This window comes from Panulirus ornatus, chromosome 11 (assembly GCF_036320965.1).
Source record: "Panulirus ornatus isolate Po-2019 chromosome 11, ASM3632096v1, whole genome shotgun sequence".
Classification (NCBI taxonomy): domain Eukaryota; kingdom Metazoa; phylum Arthropoda; class Malacostraca; order Decapoda; family Palinuridae; genus Panulirus; species Panulirus ornatus.
The window spans coordinates 51,351,832-51,378,319 of NC_092234.1; the positions used below are offsets into that span (position 1 = coordinate 51,351,832).

The 26,488-nt window shown below is 41.6% G+C and overlaps 1 protein-coding gene across 1 annotated transcript in view; it reads right to left on the reverse strand.

Moving 5' to 3' along the window:
* Nucleotides 1-26,488, reverse strand: part of LOC139751519 (uncharacterized) — a 302,420-nt gene that overhangs the window by 57,385 nt on the left and 218,547 nt on the right. Inside the window, exons 21-23 of the mRNA XM_071667018.1 lie at nucleotides 16,072-16,265; nucleotides 14,459-14,558; nucleotides 6,012-6,197 (exon numbers count right to left, since the gene is read on the reverse strand). Of these exons, the coding sequence (XP_071523119.1) occupies nucleotides 6,012-6,197; nucleotides 14,459-14,558; nucleotides 16,072-16,265 (480 nt within the window). The remainder of the gene's footprint in view (nucleotides 1-6,011; nucleotides 6,198-14,458; nucleotides 14,559-16,071; nucleotides 16,266-26,488) is intronic.

Genomic DNA, 26,488 nt, shown 5'->3' on the forward strand with positions numbered 1-26,488 from the left:
CCTCTAATTTGGTCTCCCACTTCTCCTTGGTTCCTCCACCCCTGACACATATATCCTTTTTTGTCAATCTTTCCTCACTCATTCTCTCCATATGTCCAACCATTTCAATACACCCTCTTCTCTTTCAACCATACTCTTTTAATTTCCACACATGTCACTTACCCTTTCATTACTTAATCAAACCTCCTTACAATGCATATCATCCTCAAACATTTCATTTCCAATACATCCACCCTCCTCCGTACGACCCTATCCCTAGCCCATGCCTCACGAGCATATAATATTGTTGGCACTACTATTCCTTCAAACATACCCACTTTTGCTCTCTGAGATAATGTTATCTCTTGCCACACATTCTTCTTTGCTCATAGAACCACTGCCCCCTCCCCCACCCTATGACTTACTTCCACTTTCATGGTTCAATTTGCTGCTAAGTCCACTCCCAGATATCTAAAACACTTCACTTCCTCTAGTTTTTCTTCATTCAAACTCACATACCAATCAACTTGTCCCTCAACCCTACTGAACCTAATAAACTTACTCTTATTCACATTTACTCTCAACTTTCTTCTTTCACACACTTTCCCAAACTCAGTCACCAGCTTCTGTAGATTCTCACACGAATCAGCCACTAGAGCTGCATCATCACCGAACAACAACTGGCTCACTTCCCAAGCCCTCTCATCCACAACAGACTGCATACTCTCCCCTCTCTCCAAAACTCTTGCATTTATCTCCCTAACCACCCCATCCATAAAAAAATTAAACAACCATGGGGACATTAAAAGCTGCCACAGACTGACCTTCACTGGGAACCAATAACTCTCCTTTTCTCCAACTTGCACACATGCCTTACATTCTTGGTAAAAACATTTCACTGCTTCTAACTACTTACCTCCCACACCATATATGCCTAAAACCTTCCAAAAAGCATTTCTATCAACCCTATCATAAGCCTTCTCCAGATCCATAAATGCTACATACAAATCTATCTGTTTTTCTAAGTATTTCTCACATACATTCTTCAAAGCAAATATCTGATCCACACATCCTCTACCATTTGGAAACCACACTGCTCTTCCCCAGTCTGATGTTCTGTACATGCCTTCACCCTCTTAATCAATACCCTCCCATATTTATTTCCCAGGAATACTCAACAAATTTATGCCTATGTAGTTTGAACACTCAACTTTATCCCCTTTGCCTTTGTACAGTGGCACTATGCATGCATTCTGCCAATCCTTAGAGACTTCAACATGGTCCATACATACACTGAATATCCTTACCAATAAATCAACAACACAGTCACCTCCTTTTTCAATAAATTCCACTGTAATACCAAGTAAACTCATTGCCTTGCCAGATTTCATCTTCCACAAAGCTTTCACTATCTCTTCTCTCTTTACCAAACCATTCACACTGATCCTCTCACTTCGCACACCACCCCAACCAAAACACCCAATATCTGTCACTCTATCATCAAGCACATTCAACGATCCTTCAAAATACTCACTCCATCTCCTCCCTTCATCACTAACTGTTATCACTTCCTGCTTGCCCCCTTTACCGATGTTCCCACTTGTCTTCTTGTATTACACATATTATCTACCTCCTACCAAAACATCTTTTTATTCTCCCTAAAGCTTAATGATACTCTCTCACCCCAATTCTCATTTGCCCTTTTTTTCATCTTTTGTACCTTTCTCTTGACCTCCTGCCAGTCATTTGCACTACTTCCATGCAAGTATTGTCCAAACGCCTCTCTTTACTCTTTAACTAACAACCTGAATTCTTCATCCCACTACTCACCACCCTTTCAAATCTGCCCACCTCCCACCTTTCTCATGGTACACACATCTTTTGCACAAGACATTACTGCTACCCTAAATACATCCCATTCCTCCCCTACTTCCCTAATGTCATTAGCTCTCACCTTTTCCCATCCGACACTTAATCTCTCCAGGTACTTCTCACATAAGTCCCCTTTCCAAGCTTACTTACTCTCACCACACTCTTCACCCCAACATTATCTCTTTGTTTTTGAAAACCTCTACAAATCTTCACCTTCGCCTCTACAAGATAGTGATAAGACATTCCTCCAGCTGCCCCTCTTAACACATTAACTTCCAAAAGTTTCTCTTTTACATGCCAGACAGTGAGGTAGCGCAAGGAAACAGATGAAAGAATGGCCCAACCCACCCACATACACATGTATATACATACACGTCCACACACGCACATATACATACCTATACATTTCAACGTATACAAATATATACATACAAAGACATAGACATATATACACATGTAAATAATTCATACTTGCTGCCTTGATTCATTCCCGTCGCCACCCCACCACACATGAAATGACAACCCCCTACCCCTGCATGTGCACGAGGTAGCACTTGGAAAAGACAACAAAGGCCACATTCGTTCACACTCAGTCTCTAGCTGCCATGTATAATGCACCGAAACCACAGCTCCCTTTCCACATCCAGGCCCCACAAGACTTTCCATGGTTTACCCCAGATGCTTCACATGCCGTGGTTCAGTCCATTGACAGCAGTATACCGCATCATTCTAATTCACTCTATTCCTTGCATGCCTTTCACCCTCCTGCATGTTCAGGCCCCAATCGCTCAAAATCTTTTTCACTCCATCTTTCCACCTCCAATTTGATGTCCCACTTCTCCTCACTCCCTCCACCTATGACACATATATCCTCTTTGTCAATCTTTCCTCACTCATTCTCTCCATGTGACCAAACCATTTCAAAACACCCTCTTCTGCTCTCTCAACCACACTCTTTTTATTACCACACATCTCTCTCTTGTATGTGAGAAATACTTAGAAAAGCAAATGGATTTGTATGTAGCATTTATGGATCTGGAGAAGGCATATGATAGAGTTGATAGAGATGCTCTGTGGAAGGTATTAAGAATATATGGTGTGGGAGGAAAGTTGTTAGAAGCAGTGAAAAGTTTTTATCGAGGATGTAAGGCATGTGTACGTGTAGGAAGAGAGGAAAGTGATTGGTTCTCAGTGAATGTAGGTTTGCGGCAGGGGTGTGTGATGTCTCCATGGTTGTTTAATTTGTTTATGGATGGGGTTGTTAGGGAGGTAAATGCAAGAGTCTTGGAAAGAGGGGCAAGTATGAAGTCTGTTGGGGATGAGAGAGCTTGGGAAGTGAGTCAGTTGTTGTTCGCTGATGATACAGCGCTGGTGGCGGATTCATGTGAGAAACTGCAGAAGCTGGTGACGGAGTTTGGTAAAGTGTGTGGAAGAAGAAAGTTAAGAGTAAATGTGAATAAGAGCAAGGTTATTAGGTACAGTAGGGTTGAGGGTCAAGTCAATTGGGAGGTGAGTTTGAATGGAGAAAAACTGGAGGAAGTGAAGTGTTTTAGATATCTGGGAGTGGATCTGTCAGCGGATGGAACCATGGAAGCGGAAGTGGATCATAGGGTGGGGGAGGGGGCGAAAATTTTGGGAGCCTTGAAAAATGTGTGGAAGTCGAGAACATTATCCCGGAAAGCAAAAATGGGTATGTTTGAAGGAATAGTGGTTCCAACAATGTTGTATGGTTGCGAGGCGTGGGCTATGGATAGAGTTGTGCGCAGGAGGATGGATGTGCTGGAAATGAGATGTTTGAGGACAATGTGTGGTGTGAGGTGGTTTGATCGAGTAAGTAACGTAAGGGTAAGAGAGATGTGTGGAAATAAAAAGAGCGTGGTTGAGAGAGCAGAAGAGGGTGTTTTGAAATGGTTTGGGCACATGGAGAGAATGAGTGAGGAAAGATTGACCAAGAGGATATATGTGTCGGAGGTGGAGGGAACGAGGAGAAGAGGGAGACCAAATTGGAGGTGGAAAGATGGAGTGAAAAGGATTTTGTGTGATCGGGGCCTGAACATGCAGGAGGGTGAAAGGAGGGCAAGGAATAGAGTGAATTGGAGCGATGTGGTATACAGGGGTTGACGTGCTGTCAGTGGATTGAATCAAGGCATGTGAAGCGTCCGGGGTAAACCATGGAAAGCTGTGTAGGTATGTATATTTACGTGTGTGGACGTGTGTATGTACATGTGTATGGGGGGGGTTGGGCCATTTCTTTCGTCTGTTTCCTTGCGCTACCTCGCAAACGCGGGAGACAGCGACGAGGTATAAAAAAAAAAAAAAAATCTCTCTCTTACCCTTTCATTACTTACTCTATCAAACCACCTCACACCACATGTTGTCCTCAAACATCTCATTTCTAACACATCTCCCCTCCTCCGCACAACTCTATCTACAGCCCATGCCTCACAACCATATAACATTGTTGGAACCACTATTCCTTCAAACATACCCATTTTTGCTTTCCAAGATAATGTTCTCGACTTCCACACATTTCTCAATGCTCCCAGAACTTTCACCCCCTCCCCCACCCTGTGACTCACTTCCACTTCCATGGTTCCATCTGCTGCCAAATCCGCTCCCAGATATCTAAAACACTTTACTTCCTCCAGTTTTTCTCCACTCAAACTTGCCTCCCAATTGACTTGTCCCTCAACCCTACTGTACCTAATAACCTTCCTCTTATTCATGTTTACTCTCAGCTTTCTTCTTTCACACACTTTACCAAACTCAGTCACCAGCTTCAGCAGATTCTCACCCGAATCAGCCACCAGCACTATATCATCAGTGAACAACATCTGACTCACTTCCCAAGCCCTCTCATCCACAACAGATTGCATACTTGCCCCTCTCTCAAAAACTCTTGCATTCACCTTCCTAACAACCCCATCCATAAACAAACTAAACAACCAGGGAGACATCACGCACCCTGCCGCAAACAGACATTCACTGAGAACCAATCACTTTTCTCTCTTCCCACTCGCGCACTCGTTAAAAAACTTTTCACTGCTTATAACAACTTGCCTCCCACACGATATATTCTTAATACCATTCCACAGAGCATCTCTGTCAACTCTATCATATGCCTTCTCCAGATCCATAAAAGCAACAGAAGAAATAGTGAAGGAATAGTGGTTCCAACAATGTTATGGTTGCGAGGCGTAGGCTATAGAGTTGTGTGGAGGAGGGTGGATGTGTTGGAAATGAGATGTTTGAGGACAATATGTGGTGTGAGGTGGTTTGATCGAGTAGGTAATGAAAGGGCAAGAGAGATGTGTGGTAATAAAAAGAGTGTAGTTGAGAGAGCAGAAGAGGGTGTTTTGAAATGGTTTGGTCAGATGGAGAGAATGAGTGAGGAAAGATTGACAAAGAGGATATATGTATCAGAGGTGGAGGGAACGAGAAGTGGGAGGCCAAATTGGAGGTGGAAAGATGGAGTGAAAAAGATTCTAAGTGATCAGGGCCTGAACATGCAGGAGGGTGAAAGGGGTGCAAGGAGTAGAGTAAATTGGAACGATGTGGTATACAGGGGTCGATGTGCTGTCAATGGAGTGAACCAGGGCATGTGAAGCATCTGGGGTAAACCACGGAAAGTTTTGTGGGGCCTGAATGTGGAAAGGGAGCTGTGGTTTTGGTGCATTATACATGACAGCCAGAGACTGAGTGTGAACGAATGTGACATTTGTTATCTTTTCCTAGCGCTACCTCATGCACATGCGGGGGGAGGGGGTTGTCATTTCATGTGTGGCAGGGTGGCAACAGAATTGAATAAGGGCAGACAGTATGAATTATGTACATGTGTATATATGTATATGTCTGTGTGTGTAAATATATGTGTACGTTGAGATGTATAGGTATGTATATGTGCGTGTGTGGACGTGTTTGTATATACATGTGTATGTGGGTGGGTTGGGACATTCTTTTGTCTGTTTCCTTGCGTTACCTTGCTAATGTGGGAGATAGCGACAAAGTATATGATAATAATAATAATATATATATAATATATATATTTATCTATCTATTTATTATACTTTGTCGCTTGCCTTCGTCCATTTCCTGGCGCTACACCTCCTACAGGAAACAGCATCATTACCTGCTTCAGCGAGGTAGTGATACAAACAAACCTGCATCTCCTTGCTCTCCTTTCAACCCAGGACGACTTAGGCCTGGGGGGCCTTTTAATCCATTTGGGCCATCTCTACCAAAGTTTCCAGGCTGACCCTTCTGTCCAGGGATTCCTGGCCGGCCTGACTGACCTGGACGACCCTCAATGCCTTTCTGTCCTGCAACCCCTTTTCTCCCTGGCAGTCCTGAAATACAGAAAATTTCAAAATCATTGTCATATTTCACTACAAGCACTTAGCATGATTATAACAAACGAGAGTTTAGAAATTTATTGTCTATGCAAATATATCTGAAAGTGGTTTTGTAAGGAAAAATCCTGCTCTAGCTATAAGAATTAACTTAAATAAAAAGTACTACACAAAAAGATAATAAAAGGAAAGTAGCATGTAGAGACAGTATTTGGAAATGGCTGTGAACAAGACTATATTACAATGATACTGGCTTTAAAAAGGCTCTGTGCATTTGATTCATTGCATGGACATGGGAACAGGCTCAATAACAAAACAGACAGAAGAGATAGTTCTTGATAATGATTTACTCAAGCACCATAACAAAAACAATTTAAGGGAGCTACAGTCTCCTGGTCTCCTAACTATGCATTTGGATCATCATTAATTGGAAGTCTGAAAAACTGTAAAAGATAATGACTGCTAAATTGCTTCTTGATAAAATACTGCCGATTGTTAAGTTATAAAATTAAAGAATCCCCACTCAATCCTTAATATCCCCCAACATATATTTCAATTGCAGATTTTAATTCAGCATACAAAATAGTCCTTATAATGAAATTTTCAACAAATCTATTACCCCTCACAAAAATACCAAAAATTTCAAGCGCTATTTCGAGAAATTTTTAAGCCCAAAGTTGTTTTTTTAAGGAAAACTGAAATATAATGAAATGCTTCTATAGTTGAAATACTCACAGAAAAGATCTCATAATGCTTCCCCAACCCTGACAGATACCTAATAAATATGAGCTAAATAATTACAGAACCTTTTAACACACTATACATTAATTAAGGGGAGAAAGAATACTTCCCACGCATTCCTCACGTGTCGTAGAAGGCAACTAAAGGGGACGGGAGCGGGGGGCTAGAAACCCTCCCCTCCTTGTATTTTAACTTTCTAAAAGGGGAAACAGAAGAAGGAGTCATGCGAGGAGTGCTCATCCTCCTCGAAGGCTCAGATTGGGGTGTCTAAATGTGTGTGGATGTAACCGAGATAAGAAAAAAGGAGAGATAGGTAGTATGTTTGAGGAAAGGAACCTGGATGTTTTGGCTCTGAGTGAAACAAAGCTCAAGGGTAAAGGGGAAGAGTGGTTTGGGAATGTCTTGGGAGTAAAGTCAGGGGTTAGTGAGAGGACAAGAGCAAGGGAAGGAGTAGCACTACTCCTGAATCAGGAGTTGTGGGAGTATGTGATAGAGTGTAAGAAAGTAAATTCTAGATTGATATGGGTAAAACTGAAAGTTGATGGAGAGAGATGGGTGATTATTGGTGCATATGCACCTGGGCATGAGAAGAAAGATCATGAGAGGCAAGTGTTTTGGGAGCAGCTTAATGAGTGTGTTAGTGGGTTTGATGAACAAGACCGGGTTATAGTGATGGGTGATTTGAATGCAAAGGTGAGTAATGTGGCAGTTGAGGGAATAATTGGTATACATGGAGCGTTCAGTGTTGTAAATGGAAATGGTGAAGAGCTTGTAGATTTATGTGCTGAAAAAGGACTGGTGATTGGGAATACCTGGTTTAAAAAGCGAGATATACATAAGTATACGTATGTAAGTAGGAGAGATGGCCAGAGAGCGTTATTGGATTACGTGTTAATTGATAGACACACAAAAGAGAGACTTTTGGATGTTAATGTGCTGAGAGGTGCAACTGGAGGGATGTCTGATCATTATCTTGTGGAGGCGAAGGTGAAGATTTGTGGGGGTTTTCAGAAAAGAAGAGAGAATGTTGGGGTGAAGAGTGGTGAGTTTAAGTGAGCTTGGGAAGGAGACTTGTGTGAGGAAGTACCAGGAGAGACTGAGTACAGAATGGAAAAAGGTGAGAACAAAGGAGGTAAGGGGAGTGGGGGAGGAATGGGATGTATTTAGGGAAGCAGTGATGGCATGCACAAAAGATGCTTGTGGCATGAAAGGCGTGGGAGTTGGGTTGATTAGAAAAGGTAGTGAGTGGTGGGATGAAGAAGTAAGATTATTGGTGAAAGAGAAGAGAGAGGCATTTGGACGATTTTTGCAGGGAAAAAATGCAAATGAGTGGGAGAGGTATAAAAGAAAGAGGCAGGAGGTCAAGAGAAAGGTGCAAGAGGTGAAAAAGAGGGCAAATGAGAATTGGGGTGAGAGAGTATCATTAAATTTCAGGGAGAATAAAAAGATGTTTTGGAAGGAGGTAAATAAAGTGCGTAAGACAAGGGAGCAAATGGGAACTTCAGTGAAGGGGGCTAATGGGGAGGTGATAACAAGTAGTGGTGATGTGAGAAGGAGATGGAGTGAGTATTTTGAAGGCTTGTTGAATGTGTTTGATGATAGAGTGGCAGATATAGGGTGTTTTGGTAGAGGTGGTGTGCAAAGTGAGAGGGTTAGGGAAAATGATTTGGTAAATAGAGAAGAGGTAGTAAAAGCTTTACGGAAGATGAAAGCCGGCAAGGCAGCAGGTTTGGATGGTATTGCAGTGGAATTTATTAAAAAAGGGGGGTGACTGTATTGTTGACTGGTTGGTAAGGATATTTAATGTATGAATGATTCATGGTGAGGTGTCTGAGGATTGGCGGAATGCTTGCATAGTGCCATTGTACGAAGGCAAAGGGGATAAGAGTGAGTGCTCAAATTATAGAGGTATAAGCTTGTTGAGTATTCCTGGTAAATTATATGGGAGGGTATTGATTGAGAGGGTGAAGGCATGTACAGAGCATCAGATTGGAGAAGAGCAGTGTGGTTTCAGAAGTGGTAGAGGATGTGTGGATCAGGTGTTTGCTTTGAAGAATGTATGTGAGAAATACTTAGAAAAACAAATGGATTTGTATGTAGCATTTATGGATCTGGAGAAGGCATATGATAGAGTTGATAGAGATGCTCTGTGGAAGGTTTTAAGAATATATGGTGTGGGAGGAAAGTTGTTAGAAGCAGTGAAAAGTTTTTATCGAGGATGTAAGGCATGTGTACGTGTAGGAAGAGAGGAAAGTGATTGGTTCTCAGTGAATGTAGGTTTGCGGCAGGTGTGTGTGATGTCTCCATGGTTTTTTAATTTGTTTATGGATGGGGTTGTTAGGGAGGTGAATGCAAGAGTTTTGGAAAGAGGGGCAAGTATGCAGTCTGTTCTGGATGAGAGAGCTTGGGAAGTGAGTCAGTTGTTGTTCGCTGATGATACAGCGCTGGTGGCTGATTCATGTGAGAAACTGCAGAAGCTGGTGACTGAGTTTGGTAAAGTGTGTGAAAGAAGAAAGTTAAGAGTAAATGTGAATAAGAGCAAGGTTATTAGGTACAATAGGGTTGAGGGTCAAGTCAGTTGGGAGGTAAGTTTGAATGGAGAAAAACTGGAGGAAGTAAAGTGTTTTAGATATCTGGGAGTGGATCTGGCAGCTGATGGAACCATGGAAGCGGAAGTGAATCATAGGGTGGGGGAGGGGGAGAAAATTCTGGGAGCCTTGAAGAATGTTTGGAAGTTGAGATCATTATCTCGGAAAGCAAAAATGGGTATGTTTGAAGGAATAGTGGTTCCAACAATGTTGTATGGTTGCGAGGCGTGGGCTATGGATAGATTTGTGTGCAGGAGGGTGGATGTGCTGGAAACGAGATGTTTTAGGACAATATGTGGTGTGAGGTGGTTTGATCGAGTAAGTAATGTAAGGGTAAGAGAGATGTGGGGAAATAAAAAGAGTGTGGTTGAGAGAGCAGAAGAGGGTGTTTTGAAATGGTTTGGTCACATGGAGAGAATGAGTGAGGAAAGATTGACCAATAGGATATATGTGTCAGAGGTGGAGGGAACGAGGAGAAGTGGGAGACCAAATTGGAGGTGGAAAGATGGGGTGAAAAAGATTTTGAGTGAGTGGGGCCTGAACATGCAGGAGGGTGAAAGGCGTGCAAGGAATAGAGTGAATTGGAACGATGTGGTATACCGGGGTCGACGTGCTGTCAATGGATTGAACCAGGGCATGTGAAGCGTCTGGGGTAAACCATGGAAAGTTGTGTGGGGCCTGGATGTGGAAAGGGAGCTGTGGTTTCAGTGCATTATTACATGACTGCTAGAGTGTGAACGAATGGGGCCTTTGTTGTCTTTTCCTAGCGCTACCTCGCACACATGAGGGGGGAGGGGGTTGTTATTCCATGTGTGGCGAGGTAGCGATGGGAACAAATAAAGGCAGACAGTATGAATTATGTACATGTGTATATATGTATATGTCTGTGTGTGTATATATATGTGTACATTGAGATGTATAGGTATGTATATTTGCGTGTGTGGACGTGTATTTATATACATGTGTATGTATGCGGTTTGGGCCATTCTTTCGTCTGTTTCCTTGCGTTACCTCGCTAATGCGGGAGACAGCGACAAAGCAAAATAATAATAAAAAAAAACATTAATTACTTATTTTTATTTTTCTATTTATTATACTTTGTCGCTGTCTCCCACGTTAGCGAGGTAGTGCAAGGAAACAGACGAAAGAATGGCCCAACCCACCCACATACACATGCTTATACATACATGTCCACACACACACACAAATACATACCTATACATAATTAACATTTGCTGCCTATATTCATTCCCATCGCCACCCCGCCACACATGAAATGACAACCCCCTCCCCACCCTGCATGCGCGCAAGGTAGCGCTACGTAAAGATAACAAAGGCCACATTCGTTTACATTCAGTCTCTCGCTGTCATGGATAATGCACGGAAACCACAGCTCTCTTTCCACATCCAGGCCCCACAAAACTTTCCATGGTTTATCCCAGTCGCTTCACATGCCCTGGTTCAATCCACTGACAGCACATTGACCCCAGTATACCACATCATTCCAATTCACCCTATTTCTTGCACGCCTTTCACCCTCCTGCATGTTCAGGCCCCAATCGCTCAAAATCTTTTTCACTCTATCCTTCCACCTCCAATTTGGTCTCCAACTCCTCCTCATTCCCTCCACCTCTGACACATATATCCTCTTTGTCAATCTTTCCTTATTCATTCTCTCCATGTGACCAAACCATTTCAAAACACCCTCTTCTACTCTCTCAACCACACTCTTTTTATTACCACACATCTCTCATACCCTTTCAATACTTACTCGATCAAACCACCTCACACCACATATTGTCCTCAAACATCTCATTTCCAACACATCCACCCTCTGCGCAACCCTATCTATAGCCTACGCCTCGCAACCACATAACATTGTTGGAACCACTATTCCTTCAAACATACCCATTTTTGCTTTCCGAGATGATGTTCTCAACTTCCACACATTTTTCAACACACCCAGAACTTTCTCCCAACCTCCACCCTATGACTCACTTCCGCTTCCATGATTCCATCCGCTGCCAAATCCACTCCCAGATATCTAAAAATCTAAAGCACTTCACTTTCTCCAGTTTTTCTCCATTCAAACTTACCTCCCAATTGACTTGTTCCTCAACCCTACTGTACCTAATAACCTTGTTCTTATTCACATTTACTCTCAGGTTTCTTCTTTCACACACTTTACTAAACTCAGTCACCAGCCTCTGCAGTTTCTCATCCGAATCAGCCACCAGTGCTGTATCATCAGCGAACAAATGACTCACTTCCCGAGCCCCCTCATCCACAACAGACTGCATACTTGCACCTCTTTCCAAAACTCTTGCATTCACATCCCTAACAACCCCATCCATAAACAAATTAAACAGCCATGGAGACATCACGCACCCCTGCCACAAACCAACATTCACTGAGAACCACTTATTTTCCTCTATATTCCTCTCTATTCCTATTTGTACACATGCCTTACATCCTCGATAAAAACTTTTCACTGCTTCTAACAACTTGCCTCCCACACCATATTATACTCTTAATACCTTCCACAGAGCATCTCTATCAACTCTATCATATGCCTTCTCCACATCCATAAATGCTACATACAAATCCGTTTGTTTTTCTGAGTATTTCTCACATACATTTTCCAAAGCAAACACCTGATCCACACATCCTCTACCACTTCTGAAACCACACTGCTCTTCCCTAATCTGATGCTCTGTACATGCCTTCACCCTCTCAATCAATACCCTCCCATATAATTTCCCAGGAATATTCAACAAACTTATACCTCTGTAATTTGAGCACTCAACTTTATCCCCTTTGCTTTTGTACAATGGCACTATGCATGCATTCTGCCAATCCTCAGGCACTTCACCATTAGCCAAACATACATTAAATATCCTTACCAACCTGTCAGTATCACAGTCACCCCCTTTCTTGATAAATTCCACTGCAATACCATCCAAACCCGCTGCCTTGCCGGCTTTCATTTCCCGCAAAGCTTTCATTACCTCTTCTCTATTTACCAAATCATTCTCCCTAACCCTCTAACTTTGCACATCACCCCGACCAAAACACCCTATATCTGCCACTCTATCATCTAACGAATTCAACAAACCTTCAAAATACTCACTCCATCCCCTCACATCACCACTTTTTGTTATTACCTCACCATTAGCCCCTTCACTGATGCTCCCATTTGTTCTCTTGTCTTATGCACTTTATTTACCTCCTTCTAATTACTTTTTTACTGGCCTTAATAAATTTCAGTGAATGATTCAAATTTGGCATGAAAAATCAATCCTAATATTGAGGTTTTTCAAGCAATGCTTCCCAAGGCAACAGATAACCATTAAATACAAACTGAATAATCACAAAATCTTCCAAAAGTGTAACAACTAATTACTTATTTTCAGGCCTTAAGATCTCCCCAATGTATATTTCAACCCTAATATGAATTCAGCATGAAAAATAGTCATTATACAAAGGTTTTCAAGCAAATCTATCACCTTCACAAAAATACAAAAAGTTGTGGTTAACAAATAGTTTAGGAAATCTTTAAGCCCAAAAGCCTTTTTTCTTTTAAAATTGAAAAATGACATAATGAAAAGCTTCTATGCTTAAAAATATGGAAAATATCTTATAATACTTCCCCAAGGTGACAGACACCCAATAAATATGAACCAATTAATCACAGAATCTTCTAAAAGAGCAACAATTAATTACTTACTTACATGCCTTAATGTTCCCAACATAAATTTCTACCAAAAATTCGAATTCTGCATGAAAAATAGTACTTGTACTGAGGCTTCCAAGGAAATCTACTACCCTTACAAAATATCAAAAATTTTAGCTCAAAAACCTTTTTGTTTTAAAACTGATAGGAGACAGTGAAATACTTCTATACTTGAAACAATTAGGGAAGATATCTCATAATGCTTCCCCAATGTGACAGATACCCTGCTGAGTGTAGTGTTGAGAAAACAAAATATATCTCCCTTACCATTATGAAAAAGATGAAAATTATACAGGTGCATTGGTGCATCATCAGAGAGTTTTATGGTGCTGTTAACATAACTACATATGATATCAAGAGTCAGCATGAAAACCTACTGAAATTCTACACTGACAATGTAACTATTAAGCATATTGCCAGCTGTAGATTGGTGACACCAACGAATACTTTGAATTTAAGTTTGGTATGCAAAACACCTTACTAAAGTTAAGTATGATAAGTTTAAACCACAACCTGTGGCTTATATTTCTATTAATCAAAAAATCCAAAATCCTCATTTTGCTTGGTCATAAAGATAATGGAATAATCTGTACAATGAATGTCCTCAAGCAAACATGAGTAAATCATACTGCAATTTATGAAACACAGATAAAGTTTTCCTTTGAGGGTAAACATGATATACATGTGAAAATGACAGAGGAAGGAGTAACTGGATTCAAATCACTATTGGATTTTGCGTACAAGGTGATGTCACTATAACAATCAATTTTGCCAATGACTGCTAGAGAAAGGTACTGGATGGGGGAATGGGTAATAAAATCAAATCACAGTAATGGAAGAAAGTGGATATGGAGGTTGTGCACACAGTTAATACAAGTAGTTCACTGAAAGTGCTCCAAAGAGCTGCACAAAACAGCAAAAATTATTTGTGAGAATGAGCAAAATGAAAAAAGCAAACACAACTGTGAAGAAATGCAATGTTACAGTGAAGACAACAGTAAAAATCTGAAATCTTACTGAATGAATGAAAGATGGTCTTATGAAAATAGAGTTCAGAGGAAGGCTATCAGAATAAACAGAATAATTTATGATGGGTTCCTAAGTTACTAATATATTAAGGAAAATTAAGAAAGGAGAAGGTTTGAGACTGCAGGTATGAACATAACTGCTAGTACAATATCAATGTATCATCTGACCTTCAGGGCCTCTTGGTCCTCTTACACCTTCATCACCAGGGAATCCTCGTTTTCCAGGGCGGCCAGGAGAACCAGATTGGCCAGCATCACCTATTGAACCCTAAAGAAAATTGAAAATCATATACATGACCAATTTAATACATACTCACCTGATCTCATCATGTAAAAGAGAAAATGTAGGTTTTCAGAATGAGAAACCATTTCTTTACTGACAGTACAAACCTATCAGTTGGTGTCAAGAATTTGTGTAAGAAATACTTGGAGAAAGACAGTAAATTGTGTGCAGCATTTATGGACATGAAGGAAATGTATAGATCTGACAGAGAGGTGCTGTGAAAGGTGCTTCAAATATATGGAATAAATGAAAATCTTTACATGCAGTTTCTTGCAGCTTCAAGGCTGTGCTATAACTAGAAGCAGGAAAAGGATGGACATCCTTTTGAGTAGGAAGATCTTCAATGAGAGGAGATCTTCCAAAGTGAGTAAGGTATATGTGTGCTTAGGAAGCAAGAAGAGTAAGTGGCTCTAAGAAAAAGGCAGGTCTGCACCAAGAATGTGTGATGTCACTGTTGCTGTATAATTTGTTTATGGACAGGGTGGTGAGAAAGGTGAGTACATGGGCCTTAGAGTGAGGAGTAGGTCTGTGAAATACTGAGAAAGAGAGAGAGAGAGAGAGAGAGAGAGAGAGAGAGAGAGAGAGAGAGAGAGAGAGAGAGAGAGAGAGAGAGAGAGAGAGAGAGAGAGAGAGAGAGAGAGAGAGAGAGAGAGAGAGAGAGAGAGAGAGAGAGAGAGAGAGAGAGAGAGAGAGTTGCTATTTGTAAATGACACAGCTCTGGTGGTAAACTACTGCTACAAATTCTAGGAGCTGGTCAAAGAGTATGAGCATGTGTGAAAAGAGACAGTTCAGTGAAAGTGACCAAAAGTAAGGGAAAAAGGTGTAGAAGGGGGATGAGACTGAATGAAGTAGGTGTGAATAGGGAAGATTGTTGGCACTTGTATGAGAGCAGGTACTCTCTCTCTCTCTCTCTCTCTCTCTCTCTCTCTCTCTCTCTCTCTCTCTCTCTCTCTCTCTCTCTCTCTCTCTCTCTCTCTCTCTCTCTCTCTCTCTCTCTCTAAGAAAACTGAAAAAAGCATGCATTAAACTATGTGATAATCTCTGCATTGCAACAATCTTAAGAGAACAAAAAAGCATTGCAGGGCTACAACTTCTATAATATGGAGGAAACAATGTAACTGAATCAACAAGAACTACTTAACCAAAAAGGCACCAAACAAAAAAATATAAGAAATTAGAGAGAAAGGTTGTGAGATTTTTCACTATTTTTTGTAAAACTAAAAACATGCATGAAATGAGTACAAAAACCTTGATGAAACTAATAAACAAATGGCTGAAAACATCCATATGAACCTAAAATTGTCACCTATACAAAATGCAGAAAAGCAGGGTATAAAAGTACTGTTAAACATGCACCATATGCAATGAGTGCTATACAGCAAGCCTTATTTTAAAGCAAGCTCTTATCAAAGGTTGTTGAAGGTATGCAGGTACTCTCTGTCTTTCTCAAATTGTAAATTTTTCCTATCTATGAGAAACATAATGAGTATAGCTATACCTTGATTCCTGGAAGGCCTGGTAATCCATCTAAACCAGGGTCACCAGGAAATCCTTGTCGACCAGGCTCTCCATCTTCTGCTGGCATTCCACCAATGATTCTGCCAGGTTGACCGCGGTCACCAGGAGGACCTCTGAAACCCTTTGGTCCAAACCTCCCAGGTCGACCAGGAATACCAGTATCACCAGGAAGACCTGTTAAAGGCAATGTTTACAGTTTTGAGTAAAATATATCTGTTCCAGTTGGCTTTGAATATTATATAGGGATTTACAGTGGAGAGAAAGTATTAAAAAACTGCATCAAGTCTCAAAAGGGAATAATGTCTGAAACAAGATTTTTCTTGAACTGGAAGTGCATCTATTTTTCCTACCCCTAATCATATCATGAACATTAATACAAAAAGGAAGGAACAAAAGCAAAATGCCTTCAAAGCACCCAGTGGCACCAACTTCAAAAAAGATAAAAAGAATCCTGCAGTATCCACTAAAAGTAATTTACCTGCTCCACTCTAAAGTATTTACCTGGTCATTCATCCTTTCACAAGTGAAAATAACATTACATTTCCACGTCAAAATATAAAAACTTCCAATCAATTCACCTAAACATTGCTGGAATCCAATATTGTGTAACAGCAGTGACCCCCTCCCACCCAAATCATTTCATAATCACCAATCTCTAAGAAAAAAAATACACACACCAGCCTCATGCTTCAGCCATCTGCTCTTACATAATCCCCTACCCAAGCTAAAAACTTCATTGACAAAATAATTCATGCATTAATGACCCTACAAACACTGAACAACTGCCTTCCTTGAGTAAACCCTCTTAAGCTCTACTCCATCAGACACATACCCACCTATTACTGCACTCCGCAGACAAGTATGAGTCACACTTTCTCATCTGTGCTCTAGATACTATCCAAAATGAAGCTACCACAATCAGGGCATCCAACACCTATTCCTAAGCTGCTGGACAATCACCATTTAAAGACAAACACATCGCCACCACACATCTTGATACGTGGTCCCAGCTGGACATGGCTGATATCTTTTTTATCCACAGACTAAAAAAATTATACTAATTAAAAAAAGGAATAAAATTACACAGCCAGAGGTTGAACCATTATTTCATTTTTTCATTCATTTCAAGCTAAAAGTTTGTTTTCTAAATTGTTTCTTACATTTTTCATATGTATATATATGTATGTGTGTGTGTGTGTATGTGCGTATGTGTGTGTATGTGTGTGTGTGTGTGTGTGTATATATATATGTATATTATCCCTGGGGATAGGGGTGAAAGAATACTTCCCACATATTCCTAGCGTGTCGTAGAAAGCGACTAGAGGGGACGGGAGCGGGGGGCCGGAAATCCTCCCCTCCTTGTATTAACTTTCTAAAATGGGAAACAGAAGAAGGAGTCACGCGGGGAGTGCTCATCCTCCTCGAAGGCTCAGAGTGGGGTGCCTAAATGTGTGTGGATGTAACCAAGATGTGAAAAAAGGAGAGATAGGTAGTATGTTTGAGGAAAGGAACCTGGATGTTTTGGCTCTGAGTGAAACGAAGCTCAAGGGTAAAGGGGAAGAGTGGTTTGGAAATGTCTGGGGAGTGAAGTCAGGGGTTAGTGAGAGGACAAGAGCAAGGGAAGGAGTAGCAATACTCCTGAAACAGGAGTTGTGGGAGTATGTGATAGAATGTAAGAAAGTAAATTCTCGATTAATATGGGTAAAATTGAAAGTTGATGGAGAGAGGTGGGTGATTATTGGTGCATATGCACCTGGGCATGAGAAGAAAGATCATGAGAGGCAAGTGTTTTGGGAGCAGCTAAATGAGTGTGTTAGCGGTTTTGATGCACGAGACCGGGTTATAGTGATGGGTGATTTGAATGCAAAGGTGAGTAATGTGGCAGTTGAGGGAATAATTGGTATGCATGGGGTGTTCAGTGTTGTAAATGGAAATGGTGAGGAGCTTGTAGATTTATGTGCTGAAAAAGGACTGATGATTGGGAATACCTGGTTTAAAAAGCGAGATATACATAAGTATACTTATGTAAGTAGGAGAGATGGCCAGAGAGCGTTATTGGATTACGTGTTAATTGACAGGCGTGCGAAAGAGAGACTTTTGGATGTCAATGTGCTGAGAGGTGCAACTGGAGGGATGTCTGATCATTATCTTGTGGAGGCTAAGGTGAACATTAGTATGGGTTTTCAGAAAAGAAGAGTGAATGTTGGGGTGAAGAAGGTGGTGAGAGTAAGTGAGCTTGGGAAGGAGACCTGTGTGAGGAAGTATCAGGAGAGACTGTGTACAGAATGGAAAAAGGTGAGAACAATGGAAGTAAGGGGAGTGGGGGAGGAATGGGATGTATTTAGGGAATCAGTGATGGATTGCGCAAAAGATGCTTGTGGCATGAGAAGAGTGGGAGGTGGGCTGTTTAGAAAGGGTAGTGAGTGGTGGGATGAAGAAGTAAGAGTATTAGTGAAAGAGAAGAGAGAGGCATTTGGACGATTTTTGCAGGGAAAAAATGCAATTGAGTGGGAGAAGTATAAAAGAAAGAGACAGGAGGTCAAGAGAAAGGTGCAAGAGGTGAAAAAAAGGGCAAATGAGAGTTGGGGTGAGAGACTATCAGTAAATTTTAGGGAGAATAAAAAGATGTTCTGGAAGGAGGTAAATAGGGTGCGTAAGACAAGGGAGCAAATGGGAACTTCAGTGAAGAGCGTAAATGGGGAGGTGATAACAAGTAGTGGTGATGTGAGAAGGAGATGGAATGAGTATTTTCAAGGTTTGTTGAATGTGTCTGATGACAGAGTGGCAGATATAGGGTGTTTGGGTCGAGGTGGTGTGCAAAGTGAGAGGGTTAGGGAAAATGATTTGGTAAACAGAGAAGAGGTAATAAAAGCTTTGCGGAAGATGAAAGCCGGCAAGGCAGCAGGTTTGGATGGTATTGCAGTGGAATTTATTAAAAAAGGGGGTGACTGTATTGTTGACTGGTTGGTAAGGTTATTTAATGTATGTATGACTCATGGTGAGGTGCCTAAGGATTGGCGGAATGCGTGCATAGTGCCATTGTACAAAGGCAAAGGGGATAAGAGTGAGTGCTCAAATTACAGAGGTATAAGTTTGTTGAGTATTCCTGGTAAATTATATGGGAGGGTATTGATTGAGAGGGTGAAGGCATGTACAGAGCATCAGATTGGGGAAGAGCAGTGTGGTTTCAGAAGTGGTAGAGGATGTGTGGATCAGGTGTTTGCTTTGAAGAATGTATGTGAGAAATACTTAGAAAAGCAAATGGATTTGTATGTAGCATTTATGGATCTGGAGAAGGCATATGATAGAGTTGATAGAGATGCTCTGTGGAAGGTATTAAGAATATATGGTGTGGGAGGCAAGTTGTTAGAAGCAGTGAAAAGTTTTTATCGAGGATGTAAGGCATGTGTACGTGTAGGAAGAGAGGAAAGTGATTGGTTCTCAGTGAATGTAGGTTTGCGGCAGGGGTGTGTGATGTCTCCATGGTTGTTTAATTTGTTTATGGATGGGGTTGTTAGGGAGGTAAATGCAAGAGTCTTGGAAAGAGGGGCAAGTATGAAGTCTGTTGGGGATGAGAGAGCTTGGGAAGTGAGTCAGTTGTTGTTCGCTGATGATACAGCACTGGTGGCAGATTCATGTGAGAAACTGCAGAAGCTGGTGACGGAGTTTGGTAAAGTGTGTGGAAGAAGAAAGTTAAGAGTAAATGTGAATAAGAGCAAGGTTATTAGGTACAGTAGGGTTGAGGGTCAAGTCAATTGGGAGGTGAGTTTGAATGGAGAAAAACTGGAGGAAGTGAAGTGTTTTAGATATCTGGGAGTGGATCTGTCAGCGGATGGAACCATGGAAGCGGAAGTGGATCATAGGGTGGGGGAGGGGGCGAAAATTTTGGGAGCCTTGAAAAATGTGTGGAAGTCGAGAACATTATCTCGGAAAGCAAAAATGGGTATGTTTGAAGGAATAGTGGTTCCAACAATGTTGTATGGTTGCGAGGCGTGGGCTATGGATAGAGTTGTGCGCAGGAGGATGGATGTGCTGGAAATGAGATGTTTGAGGACAATGTGTGGTGTGAGGTGGTTTGATCGAGTAAGTAATGTAAGGGTAAGAGCGATGTGTGGTAATAAAAAGAGCGTGGTTGAGAGAGCAGAAGAGGGTGTTTTGAAATGGTTTGGGCACATGGAGAGAATGAGTGAGGAAAGGTTGACCAAGAGGATATATGTGTCGGAGGTGGAAGGAACGAGGAGAAGTGGGAGACCAAATTGGAGGTGGAAAGATGGAGTGAAAAAGATTTTGAGTGATCGGGGCCTGAACATGCAGGAGGGTGAAAGGCGGGCAAGGAATAGAGTGAATTGGATCGATGTGGTATACCGGGGTCGACGTGCTGTCAGTGGATTGAATCAGGGCAAGTGAAGCGTCTGGGGTTAACCATGGAAAGTTCTGTGGGGCATGGATGTGGAAAGGGAGCTGTGGTTTCGGGCATTATCACATGACAGCTAGAGACTGAGTGTGAACGAATGGGGCCTTTGTTGTCTTTTCCTAGCGCTACCTCGCACACATGAGGGGGGAGGGGGATGTTATCCCATGTGTGGCGAGGTGGCGATAGGAATAAATAAAGGCAGACAGTATGAATTATGTACATGTGTGTATATATGTATATGTCTGTGTGTGTATATATATATATATATATATATATATATTTCTTTCATCGGTTTATTTGCGCTGCCTCGCAAACACGGGAGACAGCGACAAAGCAAAATAAATAAATGTAAATAATAACCTTGTGGAGGCTAAGGTGAAGATTTGTATGGGTTTTCAGAAAAGAAGAGTGAATGTTGGGGTGAAGAGGTTGGTGAGAGTAAGTGAGCTTGGGAAGGAGACTTGTGTGAGGAAGTACCAGGAGAGACTGAGTACAGAATGGAAAAAGGTGAGAACAATGGAAGTAAGGGGAGTGGGGGAGGAATGGGATGTATTTAGGGAATCAGTGATGGAGTGCGCAGAAGATGCTTGTGGCATGAGAAGCGTGGGAGGTGGGTTGATTAGAAAGGGTAGTGAGTGGTGGGATGAAGAAGTAAGATTATTAGTGAAAGAGAAGAGAGAGGCATTTGGACGATTTTTGTAGGGAAAACATGCAATTAAGTGGGAGATGTATAAAAGAAAGAGACAGGAGGTCAAGAGAAAGGTGCAAGAGGTGAAAAAGAGGGCAAATGAGAGTTGGGTTGATAGAGTATCATTAAATTTTAGGGAGAATAAAAAGATGTTCTGGAAGGAGGTAAATAAAGTGCGTAAGACAAGGGAGCAAATGGGAACTTCAGTGAAGGGCGCTAATGGGGAGGTGATAACAAGTAGTGGTGATGTGAGAAGGAGATGGAGTGAGTATTTTGAAGGTTTGTTGAATGTGTTTGATGACAGAGTGGTAGGTATAGGGTGTTTTGGTCGAGGTGGTATGCAAAGTGAGAGGGTTAGGGAAAATGATTTGGTAAACAGAGAAGAGGTAGTAAAAGCTTTGCGGAAGATGAAAGCCGGCAAGGCAGCAGGTTTGGATGGTATTGCAGTGGAATCTATTAAAAAAGAGGGGTGACTGTATTGTTGACTGGTTGGTAAGGTTATTTAATGTATGTATGACTCATGGTGAGGTGCCTGAGGATTGGCAGAATGCTTGCATAGTGCCATTTTACAAAGGCAAAGGGGATAAGAGTGAGTGCTCAAATTACAGAGGTATAAGTTTGTTGAGTATTCCTGGTAAATTATATGGGAGGGTATTGATTGAGAGGGTGAAGGCATGTACAGAGCATCAGATTGGGGAAGAGCAGTGTGGTTTCAGAAGTGGTAGAGGATGTGTGGATCAGGTGTTTGCTTTGAAGAATGTATGTGAGAAATACTTAGAAAAGCAAATGGATTTGTATGTAGCATTTATGGATGTGGAGAAGGCATATGATAGAGTTGATAGAGATGCTCTGTGGAAGGTATTAAGAATATATGGTGTGGGAGGCAAGTTGTTAGAAGCAGTGAAAAGTTTTTATCGAGGATGTAAGTCATGTGTACGTGTAGGAAGAGAGGAAAGTGATTGGTTCTCAGTGAATGTAGGTTTGCGGCAGGGGTGTGTGATGTCTCCATGGTTGTTTAATTTGTTTATGGATTGGGTTGTTAGGGAGGTGAATGCAAGAGTTTTGGAAAGAGGGGCAAGTATGAAGTCTGTTGTGGATGAGAGAGCTTGGGAAGTGAGTCAGTTGTTGTTCGCTGATGATACAGCACTGGTGGCTGATTCATGTGAGAAACTGCAGAAGCTGGTGACTGAGGTTGGTAAAGTGTGTGAAAGAAGAAAGTTAAGAGTAAATGTAAATAAGAGCAAGGTTATTAGGTACAGTAGAGTTGAGGGTCAAGTCAATTGGGAGGTAAGTTTGAATGGAGAAAAACTGGAGGAAGTAAAGTGTTTTAGATATCTGGGAGTGGATCTGGCAGCGGATGGAACCATGGAAGCGGAAGTGAATCATAGGGTGGGGGAGGGGGCAAAAATCCTGGGAGCCTTGAAGAATGTGTGGAAGTCGAGAACATTATCTCGGAAAGCAAAAATGGGTATGTTTGAAGGAATAGTGGTTCCAACAATGTTGTATGGTTGCGAGGCGTGGGCTATGGATAGAGTTGTGCGCAGGAGGGTGGATGTGCTGGAAATGAGATGTTTGAGGACAATGTGTGGTGTGAGGTGGTTTGATTGAGTAAGTAATGTAAGGGTGAGAGAGATGTGTTGAAATAAAAAGAGTGTGGTTGAGAGAGTAGAAGAGGGTGTCTTGAAATGGTTTGGGCACATGGAGGGAATGAGTGAGGAAAGATTGACCATGTGTCGGAGGTGGAGGGAACGAGGAGAAGTGGGAGACCAAATTGGAGGTGGAAAGATGGAGTGAAAAAGATTTTGAGTGATCGGGGCCTGAACATGCAGGAGGGTGAAAGGCGGGCAAAGAATAGAGTGAATTCGATCGATGTGGTATACCGGGGTTGACGTGCTGTCAGTGGATTGAATCAGGGCATGTGAAGCGTCTGGGGTAAACCATGGAAAGTTGTGTGGGGCCTGGATGTGGAAAGGGAGCTGTGGTTTCGGGCATTATTGCATGACAGGTAGTGACTGAGTGTGAACGAATGGGGCCTTTGTTGTCTTTTCCTAGCGCTACCTCGCACACATGAGGGGGGAGGGGGATGGTATTCCATGTGTGGCGAGGTGGCAATGGGAATGAATAAAGGCAGACAGTGTGAATTGTGTGCATGGGTATATATGTATGTGTCTGTGTGTGTATATATATGTGTTCATTGAGATGTATAGGTATGTATATTTGTGTGTGGACGTGTATGTATATACATGTGTATAGGGGTGGGTTGGGCCATTTCTTTCGTCTGTTTCCTTGCGCTACCTCGCAAACGCGGGAGACAGCGACAAAGCAAAATAAGAAAAAAAAATATATAATAACCTTTCAAATTCAACCACCCATTTCCTCCATTCCTCTATGAATATGCAAATAACTACCTGTTTGTAAAGTAGGTACCAACCTGTTTAAGAGAACTGTTTCCGAAAAATATATGAGAAACACAATTTACCAAATCCTTCACTGTGCATATAAGTTGAGAGAGGTAAATTTCCCCTCCCAGCCATCACTGCTGTTCATATGCTACATGACTCTTCCACTTACCACTCATTTCATCTGCTATTTTTGTGAATATCTAAATGACCATCAGCTCGAAATATTTAAGAAAATATTGAAGAAAGGCATTCAATACTGATTCAAGCATCAATAGCATCAATTTTTGCTTTTTTTTCCCTTTGGCCTCTTTGAAGTAGTATAAGTGACTACCCAATATGACTAAAAAGTTGTGAATCAATTCAATTTAATATATATGCCCAACATGAAAGAAAGTGTAAATATCATCTGAAATAAGCTATAAAAGAGTATGGTTGAGTAGGCTGAGAGTGGTGAGAGTAGGTGAGCTTGAAAAAGAGACTTGTGTGAAGAAACATTAAATGGCAAAAGGTGAGAGTACATGAAGCAAGGGAAGTGAGCGAGAAATGGGAGGTATTAATGAAAGCAGTGCTGGTATGTGCAAGAGATGCATATAGCATGTGTAAGGTGGGACAGGCAGATTAGAAAGGGTAGTGAGTGGGAAGTTTAAGTAGAAATAAATTTGCAAGTGAAAGGGGAAAGAGGCATTTGGGTGGTGCTCATAGGGAAAGAGTGCAAATGATAAGGGATGCATAAAAGAAAGTGGCAGGAGGTTAAGAGGAAGGTGCAGGGGATGAAAAAGAAGGTAAACAAGAGTTGGGGTGAATGAGTAAATTTCAGGAAGAATAAGATATTATGCAAAGGGGTTAATAACATGTGAAAAACAAGACAATGAATAGTAACATTGATGAAGGGGGCAAAAGGGGAAGTAGTAACAGGTAGTGATGAAGTGAGGAGAAGATGGAGCAAGTATTTTGAACAATTGTTAAATGTGTTTGAAAATAGAGTGGCACATGCTGGATTATGGAGAGAGGTTTGGTGAAGAGAGAAGAGATGGTGAAAGCCTTCTGTAAAATGAAATGTGGCAAAGTGGCTGGAGTGACTGGCCTCACAGCTGGATTTCTTTAGAAAGGGAATGACTGTGCTGTTATGGTTGGCAAGGATTTTCAGTGAATGTATGGATCATGAAGAGGTGCCTGAGGATTGGCAGAATGCATGTATAGTGCCAATGTATGAAGGCGTAATATACCAATGCTTACTTACTCTCACCACTCTCTTCACCCCAACATTCTCTATTCTTTTCTGAAAACCTCTACAAATCTTCACCTTCGCCTCCACAAGATAATGATCAGACATCCCTCCAGTTGCACCTCTCAGCACATTAACATCCAAAAGTCTCTCTTTTGCGTGCCTATCAATTAACACGTAATCCAATAACGCTTTCTGGCCATCTCTCCTACTTACATACGTACACTTATGTACATCTCTCTTTTTAAACCAGGTATTCCCAATCACCAGTCCTTTTTCAGCCCATAAATCTACAAGCTCTTCACCATTTCCATTTACAACACTGAACACCCCATGTATACCAATTATTCCCTCAACTGCCACATTAGTCACCTTTGCATTCAAATCACCCATCACTATAACCCGGTCTCGGGCATCAAAACCACTAACACACTCATTCAGCTGCTCCCAAAACACTTGCCTCTCATGATCTTTCTTCTCATGCTCAGGTGCATATGCCCCAATAATCACCCATCTCTCTCAATCAACTTTCAGTTTTACCCATATCAATCTAGAGTATACTTTCTTACACTCTATCACATAATCCCACCACTCCTGTTTCAGGAGTAGTGCTACTCCTTCCCTTGCTCTTGTCCTCTCACTATCCCCTGACTTTACTCCCAAGACATTCCTAAACCACTCTTCCCCTTTACCCTTGAGCTTCATTTCACTCAGAACGAAAACATCCAGGTTCCTTTCCTCGAACATACTACCTATCTCTCCTTTTTTCTCGTCTTGGTTACATCCACACACATTTAGACACCCAAATCTGAGCCTTCGAGGAGGATGAGCACTCCCCGCGTGACTCCTTCTGTTTCCCCTTTTAGAAAGTTAAAATACAAGGAGGGGGAGGGTTTCTAGCCCCCCACTCCCGTCCCCTTTAGTCACCATCTATGACATGTGAGGAATGCATGGGAAGTATTCTTTCTCCCCTATCCCCAGGGATAGGGGAGAAAGATATCTAATCATGAGTCATACATACATTAAATATCCTTATCAACCAGTCAACAACACAGTCACCCATTTTTTAATAAATTCCACTGCAATATCATCCAAATCAACTGCCTTGCTGGTTTTCATCTTCTGCAAAGCTTTTACTACCTCCTCTCTGTTTACCAAATCATTCTCCCTAACCCTCTCACTTCACACCCCACCTCGACCAAAACACCTTATATCTGCCACTCTATCACCTAACACATTCAACAAACCTTCAAAATACTCATTCCATATCAATTACCAGCAAATAATCCTCCTGACAGTAGCTGCCCAGGGTTGTACTATTGCCCTGACTTGGGACTGTTATGTGATACCCGGAACCATTTTACACCTTCCATGTTAGGATTGCTGGTTTTACTTTCTATCTCATCAAAATGGAACTACTGGGTTAATCCTGCCTTATTCTTATAAGCACCATACATCTACTCAACTCTCATTTATTTTCTTCACTTAAGTTCTCTTGCCTCTCTTTCTGCACAATCATTTCTAAATGCATAGACAGAGTCCAACAAAATTATGGTCCCTATTCCCTAGCATCATGGGGTGCTAAGAATCTTCAGGTTCCCATCTGACTCTAATGTCAATGAGAAGGGCTCAGACAGTAATAGTACTGGCCCCTTCCATAACTTTTCT